Source organism: Diabrotica undecimpunctata, chromosome 2 (assembly GCF_040954645.1).
Source record: "Diabrotica undecimpunctata isolate CICGRU chromosome 2, icDiaUnde3, whole genome shotgun sequence".
NCBI lineage: Eukaryota > Metazoa > Arthropoda > Insecta > Coleoptera > Chrysomelidae > Diabrotica > Diabrotica undecimpunctata.
The window spans coordinates 145,733,408-145,746,741 of record NC_092804.1 but is presented as its reverse complement, the minus strand read 5'-3'; the positions used below and the strand labels follow the sequence as shown (position 1 = coordinate 145,746,741).

Here is a 13,334-nt window from a genome sequence, read left to right as displayed (position 1 = left end):
TCAATTGAATTGTATCCAAACCATTCACGGAGATTGCGTAGCCACGAGATTTTACGTCTTCCTACGCTTCTTCTGCCTTTGATTTTACCCTGCATTATATTACTTAGTAGTTCGTATTTTTCACCTCTCATGATGTGCCCCAAGGTTTTGCCCCAAGGTGCCCCAAGTATTCCAATTTCCTGATTTTTATGGAATTTAAAACTTCGCATTGTTTTCCTAGTTGTTCGAGAACTTGTTCGTTTGTTTTGCGATCCATCCATGATATTTTCAAAATCCGTCGGTAACACCACATTTCGAATGCTTCTAGGTTTTTATCATCATGACCTAAACTTTTACTAAAAGTTTGCTGCATGTCTAACTTCACACTCAACGATTCTTGGATCCCTCATTTGTTCCGTGTTTTTTATAAAATGACTTGGTCATAATATGTTGGTCATTAAAAATTATCTCTCAAGAATGGTAAAGCTGTTTTGCTTTAAACACCTGATATTTGTTTTAGTTTTTTATGAAAGTTAACCGAGTAGTGCAGTTGGTGAAGACTTTCTACTTTGTCACATTGTTCTTGATTCCTTTTTCTCTTTAGCTTCTTTTATTAATGTCTTTATTGTACGATTCAGGGTTTCATATTCATCCTATTAATTATTGTTAATAAGTCAACGTTTATTTATTAAGTTCTGAATCTCATTCGTCATTCATGGTCATTGATTTTTAATTAAAATGGTTGTATATTGTCACAAAATATAGCAGATAATATAAAAATTAAAAAAAAAAACAGTTTCAGAATCGTATACGATGAAATTACAATTAAAGTGTTATCAAGTGCTTCCTTCCTACCAATGAATTCATTAACGTTTTTTACGAGTGACGCAATATCTTGAGCAAAAGAACATTTGGAATTTTGACAAATTTATAAATGTTCTTGTTTATAAATGATAAAGTTATTTATAAATAAGGAAAAACCTTGGGTTTGTAGTTTTTACGTCTTCTAATTTTGAACGAAACCCAGAACACTTTCACTAAATGGTAAGTACGTATTATTAGGATTCAACATTCATATAAATAATACATATAGGTACGTTAAACTTTTGGTTTGTTGAATAAATTTTATGTTTACTTACCTTTATTTATATCTACATATTTATTGTGGATTAAGGTTCCATTTTCATTTATTTTTACAAATGCATAATTTAGGTGGGTGCATAAGTTTGTGTCTATTGATTCAGGTGGTGCTACTTTAATTCCAAAACTGCCTGTGTAATAACACACTACATTTCCTGAAATAAGATATATTTTACTATGTTCATTATTAGACTGTTGTAATTTAAACATATTTTAAATTGTAAATGTTATAAACACGCAGAGGAAAATGGTTCCGAAAGTATTTTGTGGTAGCATGTTCTTAATGAATATTTTATAGATAAGAATAAACCACATTTAACTGTTATAAAAGTTAAAGTTTGTATTTTTTATTTTAAAATAGTTTTAAACATTACATTTTATTTTTAATTTTCATTTTTAAATAATCAAAATATCTAAAGAAAATAAAAGATGCAACTTTTATTACAATTATAAGAGTTCATTCTTATTTTACAGAATGCACACACTTTCCTTGTATCAGTAACAGGGATAGTTTATAAACAAGTCTTTTGTCATAAAAAAGTTATGTATATTTTAGTTATTTACATAACTCGACTATTGTTCATAAGACCATCAAATCCAATGACTACGCAGAAATAGTTTGTATAATAATGACCTACATATTAGATTATAAAATCGGAATGTGCATGAGAAGCGAGGTCAATATTTATAACAGCGATGTGTGCATAGTCCTATCCTAAGCTCAGTCGTCAGAGATTTGACCCCTAAAAATCATACGAACAAGTTGATTTTGCCGAGAATATCCATTTTGGGATCCCAAAAATGATGCAAAAGTTTACCACTTTAACCCCCAGACTTTCACCTCATACCCTCCTCGTAGGAGGGTAAAAACGCAAAAAAATCGATTTACCAAGAATTTTTACACCACAGAAAAAATGTTTCAATTAAAAAATGTAGCTGAAATAATTTTGAACAAAAATGTTTATTGGTGCTTTTGTTAAATAAATGTTAATAAATGTTTGCAATGTTAAATAAAATTTGTATCAACTCAACGGTAAAAATCGATATCTTTTAATCGGAGTGCCCTATCGACAAAAATAAAAATGCATTTTTAAGGTGAAGAGCTCAGCTTTCGTATGCAATTTAATATATTTTGCTGAAAATAAAGTCAGTTTCTATAAAGCTGATAAATAAATAAACTGCGCGATTTTCGCCATTTTTTACGATTTTCGTGAAATTAATAAAATATATTACTTTCATTGACCGGTCGTAGTGAAATTTCAGTCGTTAGAGACCATTCTTCAAAACTTATAACATAAAAATTCGATTTTGATTTTTGGCAACAAATATGAGGTATAATTTATAGCAGAAGTTAAGTTCTTTTGAAAAACGTACTAGTGTTATTAAAAAGAGCAGTTTTAAACATTTTAGATCGGTTATAACTTGGAAGATTCAGTGTTTTTTAAGCATATTTTAAATATCTCACATTTGTTACTAAAACTCAAAACTAAAATTTCATGCTATAAGTTTTGAAGATTGGGTTCTAGTTATGGAAACTTCCCAGCGGTCGGTGAATAAATATATTATTGATCTCATGAGAATTATAAAATATGGCAAAAATCGCGCAAAGCTGCAGTCTTTACCTTTTAAACATGTCTTGATTTTTGTCGATAGGACTTTCGTATCAAAAAATATTGAATTTTTACCATCGAGCTGATAAAATTTTTATTGAGCATTGATTTCGCGTGCGTAACTGACATTCAAAATCGCTGATCGCTTCAATCGTGTTTAAGAGAACACTTCATTCTACACAAAAAATGTTAATAAATGTTTTTATTCAAAATAATCTTAGCTACATTTTTTATTTGAAATGACCACTTTTGACTACAAATTTATTTGAACACTTCAAGTAAAATTAGCACGATATTAGCCGTTTTTTTACGTGTCTCTAGTTATGTCGGAAGGTTTGATGGGGTAAGTATGTGCTATAAATCGCTTCCAATTTATTTTGAACTGTGTTAATTTACCGACAATAATAATAACTTTTATTATTATTATTACCAACAAAATGCGGAACTGACCGGGTTTCCCATAAATAGACAGTTTTTCCCTATCCCATGAATCGTAAACCACAAATATTTAAGATAAAAACGGTATTCAAACTTGGGTTGGTTCACGTTTTTATATTTTGTCTTTTTCTATTATGTATTTTCTATTTCTCTTCTCCAACAATAAGGAAGAGAAGGGCAAATATAAAATAGCTAATATTGTCGAAGACTTCTACACATCCTTGTACAGCTCGCAAGGCCAGCCCAATGAAACAACAAAGGAGAACGTCAAAAGAAAAATAAAAAAACGTGGGATCAGAAGTACTACCAAATTACAATCATTATTACATTAATTATACATTATTATTGACATTAACAATGCCTGTACTAACAGAGCTATTTAATAGATGTCTCCATAATAGCAGGATTCCTAAAGACTGGAATAGTAATACTCTTACACAAAAAAGGGGACAAATGTGATCTAGAGAATTATAGACCTATATCGTTGTTTAGTCAAGTATACAAACTATTTATAAGAATTATTAACAACCGGTTAACCTACAAAATGAACAATTACCAACTGATTGAACAGGCTGGCTTCTGCAAAGGATATAGTACATCAGACCATCTGCTGACAATGAGAACATTGATAGAGAAGGCAAATGAATACCAACTACCCGTATTTCTTGCCTTCGTCGACTATAAAAAGGCGTTTGATAGTATCGAGATGTGGGCCATAGAACAAGCTATTAATAATTGCAGAATAGATTCGAGATATATGCAACTAATATATATGAAAATGCAACTATGATAGTACAACTAGACGCAAATACAAATTTCATCCCCATTAAGAGAGGAGTGAGACAAGGAGACGTAATATCACCAAAGCTTTTCACCCTAGCCCTAGAAGACGTCTTCAAAACTACAAATTGGTCAACCTATGGCATTAACATTATTAGCAATAAATTAAACCACCTCAGATTCGCTGACGACATAGTAATTATAGCGAGCACATTCGAGGAACTGCAAATTATGATGGGGGAACTAGTAGCCAGCTACTAATACGTCGGCCTAAAAATGAATATGAGAAAAACAAAAACAATGACAAACACAGATGACCCCAGACGTATAACTATAAATGGCAGTGAGATAGAACAAATCCAGGAATATATCTACCTAGGCCAAATCCTGAAACTTGACAAAGAGAACCAAAGTGCGGACGTTATTAGAAGAGCAAGACTAGCATGGGCAGGATTTGGAAAACTTAGTTAAGAACCGCAAAATACCCTCATACTTGAGGAGCAAACTGTTCAACCAATGCATTCTTCCTATCATGACATATGGATGTCAAACCTGGACCCTAACCAAGGCAAACATCAATAAACTAGCCACAACAGAAAGAACAATGGAAAGAGCAATGTTAGGTATACGACTGTCAGATAAAAAGAGGAACGACTGAGTAAGATCCAAAACAAAAGTCGAGGACATAACAACAAAAATTGCCAAACTTAAATGGAGATTCGCGGGCCACACTGCCAGACAAAAAAGACCAACGTTGGAATACTACAATACAACATTGGAGACCTTACGAAAGTAAACGACCAAGAGGAAGACCACAGATGAGATGGGTTGATGACATAAAAAGAATAGCCGGAACAAATTGGAAATATGTTGCTCAGGATAGAGACCGATGGAAGGAGTTAGGAGAGGCCTATCTCCAAATATGGACGAAAGAAGGCTAAGAAGAAGAAAAAAATTTCTCTTCGCCAATGAAGAACACCACGCCACTTTCTGCAAGATCGCACCTTAATATAACCTAGGTATCTCCTGCACGACGAGTTTAGTCCACCTGGTATCATCTTGAATGAAGCCTAAACATCATTTGAATGAAGCAGTGCGTTGTGTTACTACATCTACTTTTGTTTTTCTACGTATTTATATGTTGTGGACACCTTTTAATGTTATTTCCAGCATCAGTGGTTCGCACAATTGATCATTACTTGAGAATAAATTTACCTATAATTTTGAAGCTGTTAATTCCAACACACAACAAAAAATGATTGGTGTACGTCTTTCTTTTAAACATACTATAGGCATTCAAGGTCGAAATTGTAATTACCAACTATCAATAGTTTGAAAAAAAAATCAAGCAATTGAAAGATAAATTGTCGAGATTTACGTATTTTGTTATCTGTACATTCCGTGGGGTTCAAAATTATTATAATGAAATTAAAATAAGCAGGCTTTATCAAAAATATATAAATAATTTTACGAGTGTTTTGTTTTTTTTTTTATCACTGCTTTGTTTTTTAATATTAGGTCCAAAATTTGTTATGATTGGCAGAATTTGTGAGATTATAATATTTTCATTCTAAATATAACAAAATACATTAAAATCATTTTAAAAAAATCGTTTATGTTAATAAGGTATTTCAAAATATAGATGCAATATTTGATCAAACTGAGAGATTGCAGATTTAAAAGGAATCTTTTTAGTCCAGGGGCCAGGGCTGTTTCGCCGATCATCAAAGTCCACGGAGTTTCTTAGTATATTCTTATAGAAACTGCGAGGCATAAGTTAGGAATATAGGTTAATATTAAATAAACAATAATAAAACAATTATACAACTGTGTAAATCAATTAAGTCATTTATCTACATCAAAAAGTAACACTAGCTTTTTGTTTTTTTTTTCTATTCAAAGAAATGAAAAATAAAATAAAATTAAATTGATAAGTTGTTTCTATTTGAGGGCAGCAACCCTCAATTTGGGAGTCTTACGTTGATATATAGGGTATCTTAAATAACATCACGCCATCTTATTAAATAATATGTAACAAATAACAAATTTTGTACCATTTGAATATTTAGTAACTTGACTCATGTACACCTGGTAAATACTCTGATAATGGACTTATCAGTCCGAAAACATTCTGTTGTTATGTAGCCCGAAAGGGTCTTTTAATTATATACCTTTTATAAAATCTTTTTAGATAAAACTTTTTGACGAAAGCTGATCTTGTCTTCTCGATACTTATCTTAATTTCCGTCGAGTATTTCCACTGTTTGTTTAAATTGTGTGATATATAGACCATATCGTGACCTATGTAGATAGTACTTTTTAATTTTGTGGTGGAAATAGAACCCACATAAATCGGCGCACTGGTCAGATATACTGAATTCTGGGCTACCGATGCCGTCAACTACTCATGGTTATTAGTTTTTCGTCAATTTTTACAATTTGTGAAATATATATTAGATAGATATGTTTCTTTTACAAAATTTCTAACGTTTGTATTATAGTTTTAGTCTAATAATGTTTTAGGTTGTCAGACAGGGTAGATATTACTAAATTTTGCTTAAATAAATTTATAAATTTTAAACAATTTAACCTCTTAAAAGCCTATTATTAATTTTGGATCTGTTTGTTACCTAAGCAGGTTCTAAAAGGACTTGGCCAGTTACTTATCGGCTTGGCGACCAAATATCATGCACTTTCTTTTTCATTTTTGTAAACTCTGTCTCCATGTACACTTTGTCGAGATTACAGATATATATCTAGGTAGTGTTCAATAAAAGAACTTGTATTCTTTCTGTGATCTGCTTTTAAGATCTATGAGTATATTTTTGTTGCCTGTCTTTGTTTGGTTTGACTGCTCTAGTTACTATTCTTATCTTTTAGACCTCTTTTACGATGCGGCTTTTGATATAATATCTCAGAATGGTAATGGCAATAAAAAAGCAGTAGTTTCTTTTTGAGCAAAATTATCAACAATCTCGTTATCAGCAATTTATTCATATAGTGGCATCCATAACACAGTTTTTTTGTTGTGATTCTCTAAGTGACTGTATGCAGTTCTAACATATTATAGAACCACAAGATTTTTTAAGCATTTTTGATTACAATTCTACGTAAAAGATTTCTCAAAGTTAATGATAGTGTTTTGTTAGGACTAGTAACATCAGTGTAATAAGTGAGGGATCTCTTAGGATTTGATCTCTTTAGTTTTATGTTTACACACTCAGTTTATGATAATATTTAGTAAGAATTCGAAATATCATTTAGCAACTAGAGTCTTTGTGAGAATCTATATGAATTGTGTTGTTCAAACCCTTAGAATCCGCATATATACAGCAAGGGCGGATCCAAGACCGATTTGGGAGGGGAAGGAAGGCATGAAGTTTTTTAAGGTAATACCGGGGACTGTGGAAAAAATTTTAAATTAAAAATAAGGTTTAAAATATTGAGTTTTAAGGCACTTTTTAAACACTTTTGAGTGCCATAAAGACATTCAAAACTAATCGTTATTCAAGTATTTTTATTTGTCTAGCAACGAAAAATCAGCAAGTTTAAACCTAAAACCCCATGAAGTTCAACAAGTCCAAATAAAGAAATGTAGTTTCTTCTTCTTCATCCTCTTTATACGCAATTCTACTTAATAATTGGCGGATTAATAACTCTATGGAAGGTTGTCACTCCATTTTTTTGCGCGGTCGTCCGATACTTCTTTTATATCTCTCCCTCTCTCAAAATATCTCTTGCTATTTTGATGACACGGGTCTCCTCCATTCTGCTTATGACCTTATTTTATTCTTTTTTTCTATTTTGTATTCATTCATTTATACACTGTACGTTACATTTTCTTCTAATGTCTTTACTTCTCTTTCGATCTATCAGCGTATTTCCTGTAATTCTTCTCAGTACTCTCATCTCTGTCGTTTTCAGTAGCCTTTGCGTTGTGGCTGTGTCGGGTCTTGTTTCTGAGGCATGTCATTATTCGTCTTACACTGGCTTTATAAATTCTTGACTTCATTTCAGTGTTAATGTGTCTGTTTCGCCATATAGTGTTATTAAGGCATCATGCCAGTCTCTTTCCTTGTTTTGCACTTGATCTCTCACTTCTTTGTCCAGGTCTCTATAGTTGAACAGTGTAATTCCCAGGTATTTTATTTCCATTACTTGTTCAATACTGATGTTATCAATTTCTATTTAACATTTGGTTGGTTCTTTGCTAAATACTATTGTTTTAGTTTTTTGAGATGAGTTTGTTATATTAAATTCTTTGGCTCTTATGTTAAATCTCGACTATCAATAGTGCGTCGTCTGCGAACAGAGTATTTTTATTTCTTTGTTTCCCATTCTGTCTCCTCTTCCTTTGTTAACGGTTTTGATGAGTTCGTCCATGATTGAATTAAAGAGCAAGGGGCTCAATGCCCTTTCAATCCCCTTATCTTATTTCGCTGCCTATTTCTATAGGTTCTGTAAGTTATCCATCTATTATGACTTCCATTTTGTTGTTTTGGTAAATGTTTTTGATACTTTTTATAATATTTAAAGGAACTTCTCTATTATACAGAAGATGGATTACATCTTTGACTTTTTCTCTGTCAAACGAATTCTTTAGGTCAATCAGACACAAAAATGCTGGTCTATTATACTCTAGTGATCTCTCAGTAATTTGCTTTATAACGAATATTGCATCTGTATAGGATCTACTACGAAAAATCTGCTGTTCATCTAAACATCATATGCTAAACTTATCCTCTGATTTATTAGCACTAAATTTTAGTTGTAAGTTTTAGGGTAGTATTTAATAAGTTTACCTCTGTAGTTTTCTGGTTGTTTTTTTATCTCCTTTTTTGAACACTAGAATTAGTTCGCTCGTTCTCCATTTTTCGGTATTTTATGATGTTTTATAATGTTATTATATTAATGTAGTTTAGTTTATGAAATTAAAATAGCATAAATTAAAAATAAAAATTTTTCTTGGGGGTATCGGGCATGGCCCATGGCCTCCTCTCTGGATCGCCCTTGATGTACAGTAAGATAGCCTAACCGATCTGATTGGAATTGATAGCTTTAGTTTTATACAAGATCATATAAGAATTACACATTTATATTTATTTGATAGGAAGAATCAACCGGTATGTGCTAGATGTAATAGAATTCTCGAGGTGATATGACTGTAAAATTGTTTAAAATTTATTCAAGCAAAATTCAGTACTATCTACACTTTCTGAAAACTTTATTAGATAAAAACTATAATACAAACGTTGTAAATTTTCTAAAAGAAACACATCTATTATCTATTTCATAAATTGTAAAAATCGACGTATCTCTAATAACCATGAGTAGTTGATGGCTTGGGTAGCTCAGAGATCAGTGTATCTGATCAGTGCGCCGATTGATGTGAATTCTATTCTAATCACAAAATTAAAAAGTATTATATAGGTCACGATATTGCCTATATATCACACAATTTAAACGAACAGTGAAAATACTAGACGCAAATTAGGATAAGGTCCTAAAAGACAAGATCAGCTTTCGTCAAAATGAAAAAAATCTTTTAACAGTCACCATATATAACTGAAAAAAAAGTGCCTTTACAAACATGCTACGTATTCTCCGTTTTTCTGAAGGGAGTGAAGTTATGGACCTTAACTGAAGCATTGCTTTAATCTGCATGAAAAAAGAGGTCCAGGAAAAAGAATATCCTGGCTTCATAGCCTACGAAAATGGTTTAACTTTACCACCACTAGACTTTTTAGGGTAGCAGTTTTAGGCACCATAAAAAGAAGATCTAGGCCACTGCTTTGAAGGTGCTCAAAAACTAGGAAGTCATAATTTGTCTAACACAGCTCCTATAAGTAGTTCGGAGTCGACGTTAAACTGTAAATCCCGCATATCTGTGTAAAGAATTAGGTCACCGATTTAAATTCGCTGACAAAGTACGAAGTGGTAATACCATGTAAATACATGATACACAATACAGATATATACAGAAGAGCTGCCCAGGCTCAAAATGGTTATATCATATTAAGAAGTTGATGCGAGAGAAATTGTAAATAAAAAAATAATAGAATAATACCTAAAACATTGGGACCAATTAATACTACATCGTTTGAAGATAGAACTGGCTAGATTAACACATAAAGGAATACTGATAAAAAACTTTCCAGATCCTGTTTTATCTGCGACACCGTTATAACTATTCACTATATTGTTATAGACTCTTTCTTCATTGTTTCAAATTTAGAGACAAGAAACTAGTTCATCTTGTAAACAGACATTTCCAGTAGTTTCCAGTAGTGAGTGAAAATATTAATAAAATTATTGCGTTTTTAAAAACAATCGACCCATAAAAATTATTATTAAATATTTTTCTGTTAAATTTAGTTGCTGGGAAATAAAATTAATTTTGTAAAAATTATCAGCCACAAAAAAACCACAATGCTTTAAAGCTTCTAAACTAAACACTAATAATCCTTCTTGATTGATGTGGTATTTTTAACCAATCATTTTAATAAAAAAAAATACAGTAAAAACTTTAAGCCAGAAAAGTAATTAAAGAAACAAGAGTATAATCTAATATTTATCCAGTGAACCATGAAGACAGCCATGTACAAAATAACATTGTCAAATAAAACATAATACTGCAAATTTGGAAAATCTGATTAGTGAAAAATTTAGAAATTTGTCACAAATTAGTCATTACATAAACCTAAAAAAGGATCCAACCAAATCAATGAAGAACAGAATATACAAAACACAAATTTAAGGAATACCTGACAGTCTAGCAAAGAAGAACATTAAAAACCCACTACAACAAGACAACATAAAAATACATAAAGAATCCTTCAGACCAATTTTCAGCATCATCCACTGTCAAAGTTCCTCCTAGACATAATACAACCTTTAACACATAACACAACAAAATTCATGAAAAATTTACATTTTCTTTAAAAACTAGCGAAAATTACAACGCTAACAATATGCTACTAAGTTTTGATATTACCAGCCTCTTCACCAATATGGCTTTGGAGAAATCTTTAAAAATAATAGAACCAAACTAGATTAAATTTAACAACATTGAAAACAACAAACAGGTTGAGCTCTATTTGATCTAAAACCAAACCTAACAATGAATAAGAAAGAACAAAGAATTGTATTTATAAAATAAAAAAAAAAAAAAGAAAAAGAGGTTAATCTTTGTATGTGGGTATATTTTATAAAAACCCTTAAAAGGGCAACATTAAAAACTGGTAACTGAAGTCCGTTTGAAGAGGTTTACTCTCCGGACACTGGAACTCACTTAAGCATAGGTGTATGTTACCTGAAGTAAAATTTAATTAAAATATTAAACATCATAATATAATATTATCAACATCATGTACAATCTTTGGTAACACAATACATTTTAAAGGGTTTTTACCCAAATATTTTGGTGGCTCAGGCATGGTAACCTGTATTTTAACCTGATGATGGAACAGTTGTTCCAAAAACGTTCGTGTTTTTAATGTTGCCCTTTTAAGGGTTTTTATAAAATATACCCACATACAAAGATTAACCTCTTTTTGTGATACGTGGTATACAGCCAGCTGCAGGAATTATTTTCCTTGTGGATTTTATTTATAAAATATATTGTGAACAATAACATTATCTTAAAAATACGAACGAAAAAATGAACATATAGTTCAATAGAAAGATTCATGTATAGGCCTGAAAGGAACAGACGGTAAAAAGAGGAAAATCAAAGAACGTGCTCTTATTATGTTAAACAAAACCTCGGCAAAATGGAATATGGGTCTGGTTACGAATATTAAAAGAGGAAATCAATAGAAAGAAAATACCACTACTAGTAAGTCAATAACATATGGAGGATACATCGTTTATGTTTTAAATGTTTATGTCATTTATGTTTGATATTTATATTAAGAGTACCTAAATTAAATAACATGTCGGGATAGTATTACCAGTTTTTTCTTGGGTTTTCCTCATCATTTGCAATGGGATCGTTAACCAGTTAACCAGAGAGTGTTAATGTCACGATTATCTGTGGCTGTATTTTTAAAGAAATATTTTTAAAGGTAGACGGGTATTCTTAAATTAATGTTGATTTCATACGATCGAATATACTATCTTGCAATAGAGTCGTCACAGAAACGCAGCTCAAAGATATTGACAATATCATTTTTAGGTAATTTACTTTAAAATGTATACCAAATGTCTTACCAAAATTGTTTTAATTAGTATTTTGGGAACGATTTTGAAATCGAAACGTCAAGATAAACATTTTAAAGTAAAATTGTAGTTAGTTCCCAACAAAAATAGTACATTAGAAGGGGATAATGCCTAGAAAATTAATAATTTGATACCGAAACTGACACAAAAATAAAATAAAAAGAGAATGTTCACAACAAAAATGGTAGATATTATATATATATATATATATATATATATATATATATATCTTACAGTTTATTCTTTAATATTTATTGTTTATAAAATAATACAAGCGATTTTAGTTTTATTAATCTAAAAGTTAATCAATTAGTAGCAATTTGTAAACAATTACCCAATTTGTATAAATAAACGCTTAATTAATATCTATAATTCCATTAATTACTTTGCAGAAGCAGGTTCCATAAAAAAAATTAAAAATAAGTACAAGCATATTTTATTTACCACATGCAATATTTAATTTATTCAATCCAATTAATAGTAGAATAATCTAATCTAAATTCTAACAGATAATTATTTCTCTAGAAAAATCTATGCCACTTACTTGTAAAGTTTGTTGGAGCACATGATGCGGCACCAAGAACAACACAACATATCACAATGATCAAGCTCCACTTCATGGTTAATTTACTCAAATAACGGCACCGTTCAGCAGAGGTTCGTATTTGTATCAAAAGTTGTTGGGGAACTACCACTGTTTTGTTTATAGTTATATATAACTACCACTATATACCTAAATATAAGAATTCACGTATGCATAGGTATAACTCGATGATGAGGTTTAAATAGGTGATACAATTTTATCATTTTTTATCATCAAATTTAAACGTGTCTCTCTAAACAACACTATTGATACTTGATTTATGTTAGATATTTATTTTATTAGACCTGAAATGGTAGTTTTAGGATAATGAATTCTGCGCATTTAAATTTATGAATAAATTATAATTTTTATTTGCGTAAATGGTGGCATGTATTTCATGGGTCACGAATTGGCCAGTTGATAACTCTTTTTAAATATTCGTTTTGCCTAAAATGTGTAATAATTTATATACAGGATTCAATGTTTTAAAAATAGACAAAAAATTTAAGTACGTGAAAACTAGGATGTTCTTATTCTTCTTCGATTTCTGTCTAGGTATATCGCCTGCATATCTTCCATATTGC

The 13,334-nt window shown here is 30.8% G+C and overlaps 1 protein-coding gene across 1 annotated transcript in view; it reads right to left on the bottom strand.

The window, feature by feature from the left end:
* LOC140435015 (chitotriosidase-1-like) overlaps nt 1-13,026 on the bottom strand; it is a 34,302-nt gene extending 21,276 nt beyond the window's left edge. Inside the window, exons 1-2 of the mRNA XM_072523676.1 lie at nt 12,712-13,026; nt 1,119-1,274 (exon numbers count right to left, since the gene is read on the bottom strand). Of these exons, the coding sequence (XP_072379777.1) occupies nt 1,119-1,274; nt 12,712-12,787 (232 nt within the window). The 5' untranslated portion in view covers nt 12,788-13,026. The remainder of the gene's footprint in view (nt 1-1,118; nt 1,275-12,711) is intronic.
* Between the last annotated feature and the right edge of the window lie 308 nt (nt 13,027-13,334).